The 18,875-nt window shown below is 45.0% G+C and overlaps 1 protein-coding gene across 2 annotated transcripts in view; it reads left to right on the plus strand.

Moving 5' to 3' along the window:
- The window catches only part of adck1 (aarF domain containing kinase 1), a 173,812-nt gene that overhangs the window by 44,740 nt on the left and 110,197 nt on the right, over positions 1-18,875 (plus strand). Inside the window, exon 1 of one of the 2 annotated variants that reach the window (XM_071365127.1) lies at positions 3,815-3,887. The exons of the other annotated variant lie outside the window; for it this stretch is intronic. Coding sequence (XP_071221228.1) covers positions 3,885-3,887 — 3 coding nt within the window. The 5' untranslated portion in view covers positions 3,815-3,884. Of the gene's footprint in view, positions 1-3,814; positions 3,888-18,875 lie in introns of those variants that run through there. 2 annotated transcript variants of the gene reach the window in all.

Below are 18,875 nucleotides of genomic sequence, written 5' to 3' on the forward strand. Positions count from 1 at the left end.
GACACAGTTGGTGAGTATCTGTGAGATGCTCCAGTCATATGAACACACAGTGGGATGTATGCTCAGCACAGTGCTCTCAGACGGAGGCTGGAATCAAAGGAAGTCACAACTGATTGGGTGGGTTTTTCTATATGATAGAAGCAGGTGTTTGGCTATAGTAGTGTGTTGCCAATTGGGTTCATATTAAACAGGGACAGAGTTACTAAGCATCAAAGGAAGTCATACCTGATTGGGTGGGTTATACAGAGAGATGCAGGTACTGTAGTAGTGTGTTCATCAGTGTATTGGTGGAGAGGTGCTGTCGGATCGAAGGTGTGTGAGTTGGATTGGCCCTTGAAACTAGTACTGATTTTGCAACAACAAAATTATCTCCAAAAGACATCAAAGATGATAAACCTTGAATTAAACCGTGTGAGCCCTAGTCCATTCTAAATACAATTGAATCCTTACAGTCAAGTTAAGGCCTTAATCCTTTGTGTGGCAGCACCTGCAATTTATTGACTTGAGTATCACAAAAACCCATGGTGATCAGACATCAATTTCAATATTCTATGAATAATTGAGCTGATAGGTTGTTCAGTTGACTGCCCTTCTAGAAGTAACCATCACTCACTTTATTCTGAGTGAAAGGTGTTTTCTCTTTTTTAGTTAGTTAAATAAAAGCTATGATCCCATTGACTTTGCATTACGTTGTTCATTCATTAGGCCGTTTGGGTGAAGAAGTGGCTTTCGTCTAATTGATTGGCTTAGCCCTCTGAGTATTGGAGAGTGTGTTATTTGCCCTATTGGCTTTTCCGCTACAGTTATTAATGAGAAACATTAGATGGGGGAGCAGGCTGGCGGGCTCTGAGGGTTAGTGTAATTGTCATTTACTGTGCATTGGCCCTGCTCTCCAGAATATATGTGTGTGTACGCCTCCTTCAGGCTGGAGAGAGATTGGGGACGGAAGAAGTGGCTTCAGTACGGTTCAGTTCATTAGGGAGATGTAGTGGAAAGGAGGTGCCCAAAAGTCACTAAGCAATATCCATTATCACTCTCTAGAATCAGACTAACGACATAAGACACTATTTGTAAATTGGTTATTTTAGTAGTTGAAACAGTATAATAACACTTATCTGGTAGAAATGCAGGAAATTAGTTTTAAAACTGCAAAATGTTCTCTCTGCCCTATGGCAAAATGTGTAGAACTGTGGAAAATGAGCTTTGAAACTGCAAAGGTTTCTCTCCGTGAACAGTTTGGGGTCGAATGGGTGGCGATGTGGTGGTTTGTTACTACACCGATAAACGACAATAGCCACCTGGACCTTTGCCAGCTAGGAAATGTGTGTGACTAGACCTTCTCAAATAGTACTTGAGCACCCAAGCAGTAGACTAGAGTATTGCAACATTAATCATGCTGTTTGCACCCTTCACCACTAGAGAGCAGCACTGACCACAGTCCTTCAGTCTGAGAGAGAAGAGAGAGACTGCTCTTAAGCGTCTGCTTTGATAAGCCTGTGCTGTCATTGTGCAGCAGGCAAGGCAGGTCTAAACCGCTGTTGTGAGGGACGTATGTACATTTGGGAACACATAACTCACGACCTTCAAGTCCTCTTAGCAACGCTGTTTCCCCCAACGAGGCTGAGGGATCCTTGGACAAGTTGACGGGGGGGGGGGGGGGGGGGAATTGGAGCGTTATCATTGGCATCCCGTTCAGAGCAGCGCTAACGAGCCCAGTTCCAACTACACACAAATGTTGTCATTTTAGTTTTTATTTTATTTATTTTTTCTCCTTCCACCACTACCACGGGCAGTGGCAGCCTGAACAGTAGCACGCTGACACTCTGTCTGTACTGTGTGGAGAGAAGGCTGTCTGTCTGTATTGTGTGTAGAGAAGGCTGTCTCATTCCTCTATCGCCTGTTCAACTTAGGCCTAGTTTTTGAGTGACATTGTTCATTTCATTATCAATATCTAATAGATTTTATAACTCTAGCGCCGTTGATTAATAGGCTAGTGGGAAGCTAATTAAAATGCTTTTAGCACATGTAGCCCAGGCCACCACTTCCACCATAACCATTTACAAGACTGACGCTTACGTTCGCCAGCACTTATGGCAGCAGAGCCCAGAGTCGATCCATTAACGTAAACAGGCCAATAAAATGAGTTTGATTGGAGTTAGTGGTGAATTAAGCACTGTACATTTGGAGCCAGACTAGAGAGTCTGTACGGAGGGAGATTTTCCGTCTAACATCATTCTGATGTCATTCTTTCCGCAGGATAAAGATTGTATTCATTTTTGAGACGCACAGAGTTGAAGAGGCCCACTCAGTTGTCATGTCTCTGGGGACAGAGAGCCTCTCTCAGCCCCATGTCCATCTGGAAGTGGCCCTGACCTGGGCCACTGTCCCCGAGGAACCTTGGATTTTGAGTGAGAAACCGAGAGAAGATCGAAAGGATGTCATGTAATAGGAGGCTGTTTTTTTTTCTTCTCCATGTGTACGCGTTATGTGTTGACTAGAGAACATGATACTGGTAGATGGTAGTAGAGTAGCTGTTTTACCATCCAGCTTACATAACTGGTTCAGACCATGACTTTACCTATTCCATTACACTAGCACATTTTTATTTTATTGATCCCCAAAGGGGAAATTTGATAGCTATCCGACGCTATATCAGATACTATAGAACGTAAAGACAGACGCAGTCAGTCAACATTGGAGAGGGATTTAACATTTCCTCAATATAAATATATATGACGAATATTTTATGGTAAAAATTCCCAGTGTTTCACTGCTCTGTAGTAACCAGGCCAGTTCTCCCTCTGTCTATAGTGGCTAATCGGTCCATACATTAGAGGTAGATGAAGCAGACACATTAGCATTGTGTGAGAGATGGTGTTGCGATGTTCTCCTTCCCAGGATGTTATTATTATAAGTGCATAAGAATGTTATGTGTGTGTTTTTATTGTTTAGTTTGCCCATTATTTCATTATATTTTTTAAAGTCTTAAAAGCTAAATTCAGCCATTGTAGTCTATTAGAAAGAACAAGAATGAACATCCAACTCTTCTGGCGCTAGCTACAGTATACTACCCCATGTTTGTTGGAGAAATGGAGAGAGAGAGAGTTAGAATCTGTCGTCTTCTCTAGCATGTTTTGGTACGGAAATAAAGGCTGCCATACAATTACATTCAAACCATGTGTGAACAAACAAGCTGTAGGGCATTTTAGAAGGTTACAGAATCGCACCCAATTTACATTTGTAAACGCTTTTTAAGTAACTAGGCATTTTTTAAATGTGCTTTCCATCAGACTGCCTTTTGTCCAGATCTTAGCATGGAGACTAGAGGATATTTCCCTGGAACCAGACTCTGTGTCTCAAATGGCACCCTTAATAAAAATGCACTACTTTTGACCAGAGCCCTATTGGGGGGCCATTTGGGACGCATCATTACTGTATCATTCTTACCTCATCTCTCTCTCTCTCCCTGCCTGGCCCTGGGCTGGGGATGGGAATGGGGAGGACGGTGACATCTGCTTGATAACTGTCGGGAATCGGAACGCTTTAATTACTGCCTCAGACAATGGAGCGTCGGAGCTCTGACACTTTCCTTTAGAACGTTCCCGGAACCATTGTGTTGTTAATCTGTCAGTGGGGACTAGGGGTTCTGTGTGTGTGTGTGTGTGTGTGTGTGGGGGGGAGGGTGGTGTATGTGTTTGTGAGTGTGTGTGCCTGCAGCGGTGAAGGGATTCGGCAGGGACTCACTCTGCTCGCGGGGTGAGCTCATTTGCATCATTATTATTTTTTGCTGTTTACTCTACGAACGTTGGCGGCCGTATATCTAGGGACAGGAAAAGCTTCCCCGACGATGCATGGACTTCTCGTCCAACTGACACACACACACAATGGTATGGTGCATTCTTGGTCTGTGACACTGACCGTTTCAGCAAAGACACAGGGGCAGATATTGTAGGGCATCATCAATGAATTAGGCCTAAATTACATGACATGTTTTTTTGTTGTCCTATGGGGGGGGGAAAGTGTATTGCAGGTGTGTAGGACTTTGCAGGGCCTTATGGGTAAGTTGCATTAACCGAGTGCATTCCTTAGCGGGGAGGTGATTTCCCGCAATAATGTAGTGTTTGTGAGCAGCCCTTCTGAAGCGTTTCCTGTTGCTAGATTGCGTAATTGATGTAGCTAGTGGTAAACACTATTTAACGATGGAAGAAGCCTCTTTACGATAGTAGAGAGAGAGAGTTGTGCAAGGTCCAGGGGTAGCCCTTAACAATACCTCAGCTCTGTTTACGTTATTGCAAAATAGCGTTTATAATCATCGGCACTCTCGCGCCAGTTTAATTCGCATCGTGAAGAACGAAAGTAAAATTGTTCAAGTTTAATGACTTGGATGGGTCGTGTGTTTCGGATCTTACATGTATTAGGTTATATACTGTAATGTGCTCTGTTGCTCATTTTTTGAAAGACTCCAAGAAGGCAGTGTATTGTTATTTCTTACTGTCTGGAGTCGATATATCCAACTCCTTTAAATAATATTATATTTTAAATGTGATGGTGTTTATACTAATAATATAAATATACTTTTTGGGGGGGGAAAGTTGAAATCCTTACCTAATGTGAATATTAAAGCCATACACCTCTGGACTAACATGACTAGGTAGGTTAAATGAGCCTGCGCGGGAGTCAACATTTCTCTGACTCATGACACAGGTCTATATTACTTTGTTTTACTTTTGTCGAGGGGAAATTGGAGAGGAGAAGAACGTGAAGATGGATGTTTTTCAATTAGCTGCTAGACTTGGTGAAATGGCCCTCATGGTGTCGATTATATTCTATATCCATATGAATGTCATTGAGCATCAGTGACCGGCTAAGCACCAGGGGACCTTGGAGAGTACTGAGGAGGCCCCTGTGACACCTTATGTCACTGAGGGGGGAAAGAAAGACAAATCTGATACCGAAGACCTTTCCGCTCTCTTTCAATTATGGCAGCCCCCCCCCCCCCCCCCCCCCCCCACCTCTCTGAGGGGTTGGGTTAAATGCGGAGGACACATTTCAGTTGAATGCATTCAGTTGTACAACTTATCCCCCTTTCCCTTTCTGCAATCTACTGCTCTCTACGGCTTTCTGCAATTTCCCCCTATTTCTCTCTCTGCAATTTACCTCTCTCGCAGTTATCTCATCGTGCCATCTCTTTCTGCTATCTTCTTTAGCATGTATCAAGCCGTAGGCCTAGCAGATAGGCTACACAGACACACACGTGATGGATAGAGCGATGGTGTTGAAACACTAGAGGCTTCTCTGCTGGTACATCGGGCAACTGTGTATGTGGGCATGTGTGTGTGTCACCGTATACGATTGCTCATGGTAGGTCTGTTTCAGTGTGTGTGTGTGTGTGTGTGTGTGCGCCACCCAGTGGCTTATGGTAGGCCCGTTCAAGTGTGTGCGTCTGGAAGCAACGCTGGAATTACTGATGCGTGACAATAAAATGCAGAGCATGAAATTAGCTGACGCTCCCAGCAAAATCACTACTGTTCCTTTCTTCTCTCTCTCCCTCGCCTCCCTTTGTTTTTAACATCTGACATTCAGTAATGTATTCATAGCTATTTGTTTGATTTTTCTACCCATCACAGTAAGAAAAAAGCCATTGCATTGTATATGACGAGTAAAGTCGACGTATAAAAATAAATCCCGACAGCTGTGAAGGAAACAGGCCGTTTCGTTACAATTGTATAAAGGCCAACAGATAATTTGTTCGATCGACATGGTGGGGTCTTTCTGTGTTGGTCATATTAATAATGCGAGAAATGACAGTGGAAACGTCTTTAGGCGCAAATATTGACATAATAACCATATCGAGGCAAACTTGAAGTCACGCGATGATGTGTGGTCCTCCCGCTACGCCTCGGGAAAACCTGGCCGTTTATTAGGCTACAGATGAAATACATTATGATGCACTTCACAGGGTGGTGATAGTGCACATTGATGAGCTTGATGCTCCTTTCCAATAAATCGAGGGTCTTATTTCGGTGACACGGTGATCGATGCTTTGACAAATAAAAACTATTCTGAACTCGTCATGTAGACTAGCCTGTCCGCACAGCCTACCCGCACTGTATCTGCGAGCTGTTGGCTAGAACGCAGATGCCAAGACGGGAGTAGGCACATTTAGCTATTTAATGCAACAGTTTGGGACAAAATGATCGGTAGAGTTGAAAATGCGATTTAAGTTCCCCAGCAACAAAACCACAAATTGTTGCTCAAATAGAAAGGGGAACTAACAAAGAGTCCGACAACAACCAAAGACTAAACAGGTGGGGGTTTAGGAGGGGTTTGGAAAGACACATGGGGGTGTCCACTGAAAGTTGACTAGCAACAACAACTTGGCCATAAGTCACCCAAATTTGTCAAAAGAGGCAAACAGAAGAAAAACCCACACCAAACTTAGACAGGAAGCAAACTAAAAAAGTGGAGCAAAACAGAAACAGGGAAAATAATATCTTGTTTGTCTGGAACTCAAATAGGGAGAGCCAACTAAAGGTATCGATCCTCCATCTCCCTCAAGACAACTGGAGCTTTGGTCCAGCCATTCTTGAATAGCACCATGGCCAGCACAGGTGAAACACCTTCCCTCTAACGAGATGACCAACCAGCACAAGTGTAATACAGACTGACTTACAAGGTGACACCAATAGGTGAGGCCTACGTGCTAACGTCCAACCTTGAAATATAACATGGGAAAACCAAAGCCTGTAACACCTTCCCACTTAAGACAACAAATATACTGAACAAAAATATAAATGCAACATGTAAAGTGTCGGTCCCATATTTCATGAGTTGAAATAAAATATCCCAGAATTCTTTCATACGCGCAAAAAATGTATTTCTCTAAAATGTCGTGCACAAATGTGACTCGTTTCAGGAAACTAGGTGTATGTCGTGCGCCACTACTTCACAGGAGAGGCATTTGAACATAAACATTTATTTTTTATAGCTAGCTAAAAACCAACCACAACTTTTCTCTTTCTCTCTACCACGCCTGCTGTCTCGACCTCAATGTTCGGTTATGAAAAGCCAACTGACACTTTACTCCTGAGGTGCTGAGGTGCTGACCTGTTGCACCCTCTACAACCACTGTGATTTATTATTTGACTCTGCAGGTCATCTATGAACGTTTGAGCATCTTGAAGAACAATCTGGCTTTAATGGCCATCTACTCTTATAATCTCCACCCGGCACAGCCAGAAGAGGACTGGCCACCTCTCAGAGCCTGGTTCCTCTCTAGGTTTCTTCCTAGGTTCTGGACTTTCTAGGGAGTTTTCCCTAGCCACCGTGCTTCTACATCTGCATTGCTTGCTGTTTGGGGTTTTAGGCTGGGTTTCTGTATTGCACTTTGACATCTGCTGATGTTAAAAGGGATTTCTAAATACATTTCATTGATTGATGGTTGCTTTTAATTGCCTGGTTTGCTATATTGACATATAGTAAATGAATTAGTCCGCCAAGTTTGATGTCGGACGACAATAGAATGTTCATGATGTCACTGCGACAACTATATACGGACATGCCGATAGACGTTGTATAAACCAGCCTTTAGTCTTGAAATCTTTGGTTGTTTAGAACACTAACATACTCACTCTGTTTAGCACATGGCCTCACGTGAATACCTAAAGATGTGGGGCTAAGGCTTAAGAGGGTGTGAATGATACTGAATGGGTGTAGACAAAGAAGAGCTCTCCAGTAGTAGTACCAAAACATTCAAGGGCCATTTTCACAAAAGTGAGGTTACACGTTTATCAACTTTCAAAGCAGAATTGATTTCCCATTGTTCCTCAACTATAGTGTATGGTATATAATTTTATCCAATGTAAAAAAACACAATTTCCAATTTAGCCATAAAAGATTGAGCCGGTCTGTCACAAATTTGTTTACATCCCTGTTAGTGAACATGTCTCCTTTGCCACGATAATCCATCCACCTGTGGCATATCAAGAAGATGATTAAACAGCATGATCATTACGCAGGTGGACCTTGTGCTGGGGACAATAAAAGGCCACTCTAAAATGTGCAGTTTTGTTACACAACACAATGCCACAGACGTTTTGAGGGAGCGTGCAATTGGAATGCTGACTGTAGGAATGTCCACCAGAGCTGTTGCCAGAGAATTGAATGTTAATTTCTCTACCATAACCCAATGTCACTTTAGAGAATTTGTCAGTACGTCTACGCCGGCCCAGGACCTCCACATCCGGAGTATTTCTGTCTGTAATAATTCCATTTTTGTGGGGAAAACTCATTCTGATAGGCTGGGCCTGGCTCACCGGTAGGTGGACCACTGGGGTCCACCCAATAGTAGCTATTTTTTTGTCGTTCACCAAACAGTGTGTAACACGCGATTGCATTTAGAATCGTCGCTCAGTGAACGAATGGTCTTCTTAAAGCACATGTTTTACTCCAGCTGAGGAGCAGCGGGAGAAATCCCACTCAAAATAGTCTGTATGCTGTGCACGTGTAGTTGTGTTGGATAAATAAGATGACGACTAACAAAAATACAACCAGGCCAATTTCATTTAAATTATGCAAATGTTCCTATAGACCGATAAGCATGACGGTCAAATTTATTTCCATCAACTGGTATTTCCATCAATTAATAAAACACTTTATTTTGCAATGGGATTTTCTTTCTCCGTCAGTTTGGCCGGCAATTTTACTAGATGGTCTGCTGTGAGCTGAGTAACGAGCAAATCATCAGCATCCTAATAATGAATAGACCTTGTTCGTTCTCCACTAATCTCTCACACCACAGACCACAGACACACAGACCACACACACACACACGCACGCACAGACCACACACACATACACAGCGTCCAATAATAAATAAGCCTTGTTCATACTAATCACAGTCATGTAACGTGTGTGTGTGGCAGCAAAAAATCAATTACTGCTCTAGCCCCAACCCACACAAGCCCAGAACTGCTCTTGTCTGAACGGAGGGGTGAGACCAACCCTCCAAGCTCCTATGTAGGACTCCCCATAGAATTAGAAGGATTTTTTCATTTCTATGCTAGGCCCTAAGCATATTGTTTCATGTTTAAATAAGGTTTTTATCCTTGTGAATATTTAGGCTATAAGTGTCTGTGCATGCACATGTTTATCCTACACTGTATCTTCATACAGTTGAGGTCTGGCGTTGTGCCATTATTAATCTACTATCTGCCCATGTTTCCCTGCCGGACCCCAGTAGTCTGCAGCACAAAGAAGCAGGATTCCTAGTAAACCATTTACCATCAGTGCCTAATGGTATCTGAAGGCTGGTTGATGGACCCAAGGCAGATTGAACTAGGCCCCAGAGTCAACCCTTTAATTACAGGCCTCTACAGGGCCATCTACACATATACAAACCTAGGGATGTATGCACATGGGAACACACACACACAGTCTTACCTAAGCTTGCAGGCAGACAAAGAGAGAGGACGTCTATAGCAGGTGGACCCAGAGACATCCTGCTGTTTAAATGAGCGAGGACAGGTATTCAGGCTCTGCACCTGCACACGGCTGCCTGTCTACAATATGTCTACCTCCCTGGTACAGGCCGAGTGGTCCTAATGCCTGCCACGTTCACTAGACTAAAGAAGCTATGATAAGGTAGAGCAACATACGGTGGGAAAGAGAAGGGGAGAACAACTTTGCGAGACTGAGGAAGAGCGAAGGTTGTAGTGCGGAGAGATGGAGATGAGAGGATGAGGAAGGGAGAGGGAGCAGATGAGCGGTATAACCTTCTCAGCTCTTCCTGAGCTCCCTCTCTCTGCCTCTCTCTCTCTCTGACTCTTTCTATGCCTGTTTCTGTCTCTCTCTTCCTCTCTCTGCCTCCCGCTTTCTATGTTTCTCTCTCTGTCTCTGTTTCTTTTTCTGCCTCTCTCTGGCCTGTCTCGCTCTCACTCTTTGTCTCCGTCTCTGTCAGGCCCTATAGACACTCGAAGAGAAAGTCCATTAGTCTCTCCTCATTAGGGGGACGTGCGATCATTAAGTACAGTCGACGCTCTTCCATTGTCATCGGACAGCAGCGCTACTGATACACTACATCCTGTATTGTCATCCATCCCTCATCCCGCTGTCTCTTAATAGGACGTGTCGTTTCAATGTCACCCGACGCATCGCCCGTAAAGGAATTGTCAAACAGTAGCCGTCAATGCTATGCCTCCTGGTTACAAATCCTCATGGTAGTAATGTATCGGTCCTCAAAGCACTTTATGATGTAAGAGGAGGGGTGGTTAAAACCCAAATGAGAAGACGAGAACACATTCCTCTTCTTGTGTTTAAAGCATCAGTCATCGATACTGAAGTTCCCACTTGGTCCCACTGGTTATTTCTTGAGGATCCGATCTCCAGACACAGCGGGGCAGCCTCCACCTAAAACCCTTGAAGCCCGAACTGAAAGGAACGGCTTGTCGGCTATTGAGCCTGTTGCGTAATTAATGGCAACACTGAGAGGGGCCTGTGTCTCGGCGCTCTCTTCCAATTGTAGGCAATTGATCTTCAAAGCCAATGCAAACAAAGGAGAATCCTGAGTCTTTGACTGTGTTTGTGTGTGATATGATGAATAGATGTGTTTGTCTGTGACTGTGTGTGTCTCTCCTCTCTGTTATAGTCAATGAACTCCAGTATAGTTGTTAGTGCTGGCTCCTCTGACCTCGTATCCTCTCTGATCACACCTTACATCTAGCCAACACAGCTAAACTTCAGACATTTCTATTTACATTTGAGTTATTTAGCATACGCTCTTATCCAGAGCGACTTACAGGAGCAATTATGGTTAAGTGCCTTGCTCAAGGGCACATCAACATATTTTTCACCTAGTCGGCTCGGGATTGGAACCAGCGACCTTTTCGGTTACTGGTCCAACACGCTTAACTGCTAGGCTCTCACTCCTGAGCCTAGCCCTCACTCCCTCTCGCTCATTCCTTCACTCAGTCACACACTGCTGGCTTGGATTAGCAAGCATCTCATTCAGAGAGTATGGTAGTGGTACCTCGTGACCATCTGAGTGTTGCTGTTGGGATCAAGGGACTGCGGTTTGTGGAACCAACTGATTTTAAATGCACTTATTGTATAGCCTCATGGCCCTATACTGGAGTACCACCCAGCATTTATTGCTATTTTGGTATTTTATTAGGATCCCCATTAGCTGTTGCGAAAGCTGCAGCTACTCTTCCTTGGGGTCCACACAGAACATGGAACATGACATAATACACAACATTAATAGACAAGAACAGCTCAAAGATAGAAGTACATACATTATGTCATGACTCCCACCAGGGGCCTCGTGGCCCTATACTGTAGTACCACACAGCATTATGACATGGCTCCACCAGGGGCCTCGTGGCCCTATACTGTAGTACCACACAGCAGTATACCATGACTCCACCAGGGGCCCCACATCTTCTCCAGACACCATTCTTATCTGTATGGTGTCCCCTTTGGCCCCCCACCCTTTCTCCCTTTACCTCCTGTCCCTCTGTCTGTTTCTTGAATACAAAAATAAGTCACAGAATAAGCTGTTGTATGTTAATGGAGTCACACAGAGATCATCTTTTCAGTGACGTACAGAGCAGGACAAAACAACAGCTTGAAGAGAAGTACCACCCCGTTGGTTTTCTACTTGGAATTGTTCTGTATCAGTTTGCGGTAAAGTTACTCAGAACTTTCATTTATTTTCTCAAAATATACAAAGAGATTTCACAAAAAGTATTTGTCCACGAGGTACTGTAGGACTCCGCTTCGATAAGTACAAATTGAGATGGTGACGATGTTATGAAATCCCAAGAATTCACTTTCTCAGAATCAAATATCCTATATATCTGTACTGGCCACTCCAGTACAAAGAATGAGGAAGTGGACTAGGCCTCCATTTTAAATGTTCACTCACGCACCCACACATTAGTAGTCACAAGATAAAAAAATAAAAAAAACATTTGGACCTTTTTTGTCAAGGCTTTGGGTGTTTGATCAATAAAAGAAGAGGCAAAAGCACTTGTGTGTTTGGTTAAATCATTAAACAATTTACACACACACACCATTCTCCCATTGTGTGACACACAGATTATATTGAAGCTCTGGAGCATTAATCCACACCGGCTTGGCTCCTGGTCTGTTTGACATAGAAAGACTGCATTAGACATCATTGATTAGCCATCTTGCCTCGGGGGCCACAGGCAGCGCAAGACAGATTTAAACATCACTTTAGCTGAGTGTTGTGGTGGGCTAACGACAGAGCAGGACTAGGGAGAGCTCGGAGGTCTTCAATGTAACACGACAGAGCAGGGGTTTTAAACTGCTGTATAGATGACTCAAGGTCCCGGGTTTAGGGCCTCTTCAGTTGATGTGAACATTAGATCATTACATTACATTTTTTTTTATTTTTTTTAGCCTTCATTTATCCAGGAAGAGCCCGTTGAGACCCAGCGTCTCTTTCAAGGGAGACCTGGCCAAGAAGGCAGCAACAATCAAAACATAGAACAATACAACCTCATGATCCAGCCTTAGTATTAGACACAGTGCACATATGTGTACATCTCTGGCTGTCTAAGGTGTGTGTGTTGGGTCTGTGGTAACCCCTTGTGGCTCATGTTAGTGCTCTGGCTGTGATGAACATTGATAATGACCCTGTAGAATCCTGATAGTGTTTTCGCACTGATCCTCTAATGGTGTGTGTGTGTGTGCTAATGTCTGCAGTTATTATCATCCCTGTCACACACACAGCTCTGCTATTGGGAGAGGGAGAGGACTGCGAATAGCTGCGAGGGGGGGAGAGAGCTGCGAGAATAGCTGCGAGGGGGTGAGAGCTGCGAGGGGGAGGGAGAGCTGCGAGAATATCTGCGAGGGGGGGAGAGAGCTGAGAGAATAGCTGCGAGGGGGAGAGAGATCTGAGAGAATAGCTGCGAGGGGGAGAGAGATCTGAGAGAATAGCTGCGAGGGGGAGAGAGAGCTGCGAGAATAGCTGCGAGGGGGAGAGAGAGCTGCGAGAATAGCTGCGAGGGGGAGAGAGAGCTGCGAGAATAGCTGCGAGGGGGAGAGAGAGCTGCGAGAATAGCTGCGAGGGAGAGAGAGCTGCGAGAATAGCTGCGAGGGGGAGAGAGCTGCGAGAATAGCTGCGAGGGGGAGAGAGCTGCGAGAATAGCTGCGAGGGGGAGAGAGCTGCGAGAATAGCTGCGAGGGGGAGAGAGAGCTGCGAGGGGGAGAGAGAGCTGCGAGAATAGCTGCGAGGGGGAGAGAGCTGCGAGAATAGCTGCGAGGGGGAGAGAGAGCTGCGAGAATAGCTGCGAGGGGGAGAGAGAGCTGCGAGAATAGCTGCGAGGGGGAGAGAGAGCTGCGAGAATAGCTGCGAGGGGGAGAGAGCTGCGAGAATAGCTGCGAGGGGGAGAGAGAGCTGCGAGAATAGCTGCGAGGGGGAGAGAGAGCTGCGAGGGGGAGAGGAATGGAGAGCGAAATGTAGGGATAAAGAGGGAGTGAGGGGACTGGGGTTAGTTGAGGGGCAGAGGGAGACTGAAATGGATGGAGTGGGCTAGAGAAAAATATGGAGGGAAGAAGAGAGGAAGTGATGGGGCTGGGGATAGCTTACAGTGAGAAGCTGAGGGGGAGAGAGAAATGGAGGTATAGAGGTAAAGACAGATAAATGGAGAGAGGGAGTGAGGGGGCTGGCGATGGGTATAGCTAGGAAGCAGGAGCATGGGGACACTTTCTGTGTGTGGGTATGTGTGTTTGCATAGCATGTTGAGGATGTGCTAATATTGGACACCCCTGTTTTGAGAGTGGGCCATAGCCTTGGCTCCCTGAGCGGCGCTGTCTTCACGCCCCATAAGAATCTACAACGCCATGATGATAGCATTCTGTTACACTGCCACCAGTGGGGAAGAGAATTAACTGCAGTGACTGAAATAGGAGAGGAGATGGAGAAGGCGAGACAGACTGAGAGGGGGTTTGTGTGTGTGGTGCCAGGGTAAGGCTGGAGGGGTGACAGGTGGCACGGTTTTTCCCTAGAGGATAAACCAGTGGAGGGGAAAATTCAACCTCCTTCCTCTCCTATCTCATTTTCCCTCCTCCCCTATCCGATCTCTCCTCATATACCCCTTCTCATCCTTCTTTTCATTGACAATGTTTCCTTCCCTCCTTTCTCCTTCAGGCCATGTTCCATACTATCACCAACTCCTCTCGTTTCAAATCATCCCCTTTTCCTTTTCACACTCTTTTCTTTTTTTATTCCACCTCTCCTTTCTTCTCTCCTTCCCCTCTTTCCTCAGTAGCTCACTCAGTGGAGTGGAGTGTTTTGGGGGTGAAACAGCCCATGTTTGGTTTGGCTCCACGGTGAAGTGAACGGTCTCCTCATGGGCTGACTGTGTAATTATCTGGGAGCTATACAGAAAGACTCATGTGAAGACCAAATTACAGCAGAGGAACTTGTTGATGCAATTAAAGCCTTTAAGTCCCGGAAAACTCCAGGGCTGGATGGCATACCAGATGAGGTATACCAAACCTTTTTTGATGTACCCAGAGGACCGTTATTATCATGTTTTAACCTCTCCTATAAAAATGGTAGATTATCCAATACTGAACAAGAAGGTCTGATTTCATTATTACTGAAACAGGACCCAAGTGGTAAATATAAAGATCAAGGCCAATTCTAGCAAAGTGCTTAGATTTAAAAAGGTAATGTTGGATATTATTGATCCGAATCAGATAGGTTTTTTACAAGGACGATACATGCAGTTTGCATCACATCCGGCCGTGATTGGGAGTCCCATAGGGCGGCGAACAATTGGCCCAGCGTCGTCTGGTTTTGGCCGGGGTAGGCCGTCATTGTAAATAAGAATTAGTTCTTAACTGACTTGCCTAGTTAAATAAAGGTTCAAAATAAATGTAAAAATCTACATTGCAGATAATATGAGATGAGCACTGGAAACGAAAATCTGGGAAACCAGGCCTGGTATTCATAGCTGACTTTGAAAAGGTTTAACGTACGACTGGAATTTATATATAAATGCCTGGAATATTTCAATTTTGGAGAATCGCTTATACAATGGGTTAAAGTTATGTATAGTAACCCTAGGTATGAACTGGTAAATAATGACTACTTCTCAGAAAGTAATAAACTGCCAAGAGGCGTAAAACAAGGTTGTCCACTATTGGCATATCTATTTATTATGGCCATCGAAATGTTAGCTATTAAAATCAGATCCAACAATTAGTATCAAGGACCTAGAAATCCAGGGCTTAAAAACAAATGTCATTATTCATGTTTTCATTTAAATCCACAATTAGAATCCCTCCACAGCCTCATAGATGATCTAGATACTTTTTCTAACCTTTCTCGATTACAACCAAATTATGGTAAGTGTACTATATTACATATTGGATCACAAAAATATACCACTTTTACATTACCGTGTAGTCTACCAATAAAATGGTCTAACGGTGAAGTGAACATACTTAGAGTGGGGAGAAGAAGTATTTGATACACTGCCGATTTTGCAGGTTTTCCTACTTACAAAGCATGTAGAGGTCTGTAATTTTTATCATGGGTACACTTCAACTGTGGGAGACGGAATCTAAAACCAAAATCCAGAAAATCACATTGTATGATTTTTAAGTAATTAATTTGTATTTTATTGCATGACATAAGTATTTGATACATCAGAAAAGCAGACCTTAATATTTGGTACAGAAACCTTTGTTTGCAATTACAGAGATCATACGTTTCCTGTAGTTCTTGACCAGGTTTGCACACACTGCAGCAGGGATTTTGGCCCACTCCTCCATACAGACCTTCTCCAGATCCTTCAGGTTTCGGGGCTGTCACTGGGCAATACGGACTTTCAGCTCCCTCCAAAGATGTTCTATTGGGTTCAGGTCTGGAGACTGGCTAGGCCACTCCAGGACCTTGAGATGCTTCTTACAGAGCCACTCCTTAGTTGCCCTGGCTGTGTGTTTCGGGTCGTTGTCATGCTGGAAGACCCAGCCACGACCCATCTTCAATGCTCTTACTGAGGGAAGGAGGTTGTTGGCCAAGATCTCGCGATACATGGCCCCATCCATCCTCCCCTCAATACGGTGCAGTCGTCCTGTCCCCTTTGCAGAAAAGCATTCCCAAAGAATGATGTTTCCACCTCCATGCTTCACGGTTGGGATGGTGTTCTTGGGGTTGTACTCATCCTTCTTCTTCCTCCAAACACAGGGAGTGGAGTTTAGACCAAAAAGCTCTATTTTTGTCTCATCAGACCACATGACCTTCTCCCATTCCTCCTCTGGATCATCCAGATGGTCATTGGCAAACTTCAGCGGGCCTGGACATGCGCTGGCTTGAGCAGGGGGACCTTGCGTGCGCTGCAGGATTTTAATCCATGACGGCGTAGTGTGTTACTAATGGTTTTCTTTGAGACTGTGGTCCCAGCTCTCTTCAGGTCATTGACCAGGTCCTGGCGTGTAGTTCTGGGCTAATCCCTCACCTTCCTCATGATCATTGATGCCCCACGAGGTGAGAGCTTGCATGGAGCCCCAGACCGAGGGTGATTGACCGTCATCTTGAACTTCTTCCATTTTCTAATAATTGCGCCAACAGTTGTTGCCTTCTCCCCAAGATGCTTGCCTATTGTCCTGTAGCCCATCCCAGCCTTGTGCAGGACTACAATTTTATCCCTGATGTCCTTACACAGCTCTCTGGTCTTGGCCATTGTGGAGAGGTTGGAGTCTGTTTGATTGAGTGTGTGGACAGGTGTCTTTTATACAGGTAACAAGTTCAAACAGGTGCAGTTAATACAGGTAATGAGTGGAGAACAGGAAGGCTTCTTAAAGAAAAACGAACAGGTCTGTGAGAGCCGGAATTCTTACTGGTTGGTAGGTGATCAAATACTTATGTCATGCAGTAAAATGCAAATTCATTTCTTAAAAATCATACAATGTGATTTTCTGGATTTTTGTTTTAGAGTCCGTCTCTCACAGTTGATGTGTACCTATGATAAAAATTACAGACCTCTACATGCTTTGTAAGTAGGAAAACCTGCAAAATCGGCAGTATATTGTTCTCCCCACTGTACATATGAGATGAGTAATGTAGGGTATGTAAACATTATATAAAGTGGCATTGTTTAAAGTGGCATTGTTTAAATTTATTACATAAATTTGTCCATTATTAAAGTGGCTAGAGTTGAGTCAGTATGTTGGTAGCAGCCACTCAATGTTAGTGATGGCTGTTTAACAGTCTGATGGCCTTGAGATAGAAGCTGTTTTTCAGTCTCTCGGTCCCCGCTGTGATGCACCTGTACTGACCTCGCCTTCTGGATGAAAGCGGGGTGAACAGGCCATGGCTCGAGTGGTTGTTGTCCTTGATGATCTTTTTGGCCTTCCTGTGACCTCGGGTGGTGTAGGTGTCCTGGAGGGCAGGTAGTTTGCCCCCGGTGATGCGTTGTGCATACCTCACTACCCTCTGGAGAGCCTTACAGTTGTGGGCGGAGCAGTTGCTATACCAGGCGGTGATACAGCCCGACAGGATGCTCTCGATTGTGCATCTGTAAAGGTTTGTGAGTGTTTTTGGGGACAAGGCATTTCTTCAGCCTCCTGAGGTTGAAGAGGCGCTGCTGCGCCTTCTTCACCACGTTGTCTGTGTGGGTGGACCATTTTAGTTTGTCTGCGATGTGTACACCGAGGAACTTAAAACTTTCCACCTTCTCCACTACTATCCTGTCGATGTGGATAAAGGGCTGCTCCCTCTGCTGTTTCCTGAAGTCCACGATCATCTCCTTTGTTTTGTTGACATTGAGTGTGATGTTATTTTCCTGACACCACACTCCGAGGGCCCTCACCTCACCTGTAGGCTGTCTCGTTGTTGTTGGTAATCAAGCCTACCACCGTAGTGTCGTCTGCAAACTTGATGATTGAGTTGGAAACGTGAGAGGGCTGAGAACAGCCCTGCGGACAGGAGAGGGCTGAGAAAGCACCCTTGTGGGGCCCCAGTATTGAGGATCAGCGGGGTGAAGATGTTGTTACCTACCCTCACCACCTGGGAGGCGGCCCGTCAGGAAGTCCAGGACCCAGTTGCACAGGGCTGGGTCGAGACCCAGGGCTTAATGACGAGTTTGGAGGGTGCTATGGTGTTGAATGCTGAGCTGTAGTCGATGAACAGCATTCTTACATAGGTATTCCTCTTGTCCAGATGGGTTAGGGCAGTGTGATTGCGATTGCTTCGTCTGTGGACGTATTGGGGCGGTAAGCAAATTGGAGTGGATCTAGGGTGTCAGGTAGGGTGGAGGTGATATGGTCTTTGACTAGTCTCTCAAAGCACTTCATGATGACGGAAGTGAGTGCTACGGGCGGTAGTCATTTAGCTCAGTTACCTTAGCTTTCTTGGGAACATGAACAATGGTGGCCCTCTTGAAGCATGTGGGAACAGCAGACTGGGATAAGGATTGGTTGAATATGTCCGTAAACAACCCAGCCAGCTGGTCTGCACATTCTCCGAGGACGCGGCCGGGGATGCTGTCTGGGCCTTCAGCCTTGCGAGGGTTAACACGTTTAAATGTTTTACTCACGTCGGCTGCAGTGAAGGAGAGTCCGCAGGTTTTGGTAGTGGTCAGTGGCACTGTAAAGCGAGCAAAGAAGTTGTTTAGTTTGTCTGGGAGCAAGACACTGTAGTACGCGATGGGGCTGGTTTTTCTTTTGTAGCCCGTGATCGACTGTAGACCCTGCCACATACCTCTCGTGTCTGAGCCGTTGAATTGCAACTCTACTTTGTCTCTATACCGACGCTTAGCTTGTCTGATTGCCTTGCGGAGGGAATAGCTACACTGTTTGTATTCGGTCATGTTTCCGGTCACCTTGCCCTGATTCAA

This window comes from Salvelinus alpinus, chromosome 25 (genome assembly GCF_045679555.1).
Source record: "Salvelinus alpinus chromosome 25, SLU_Salpinus.1, whole genome shotgun sequence".
NCBI lineage: Eukaryota > Metazoa > Chordata > Actinopteri > Salmoniformes > Salmonidae > Salvelinus > Salvelinus alpinus.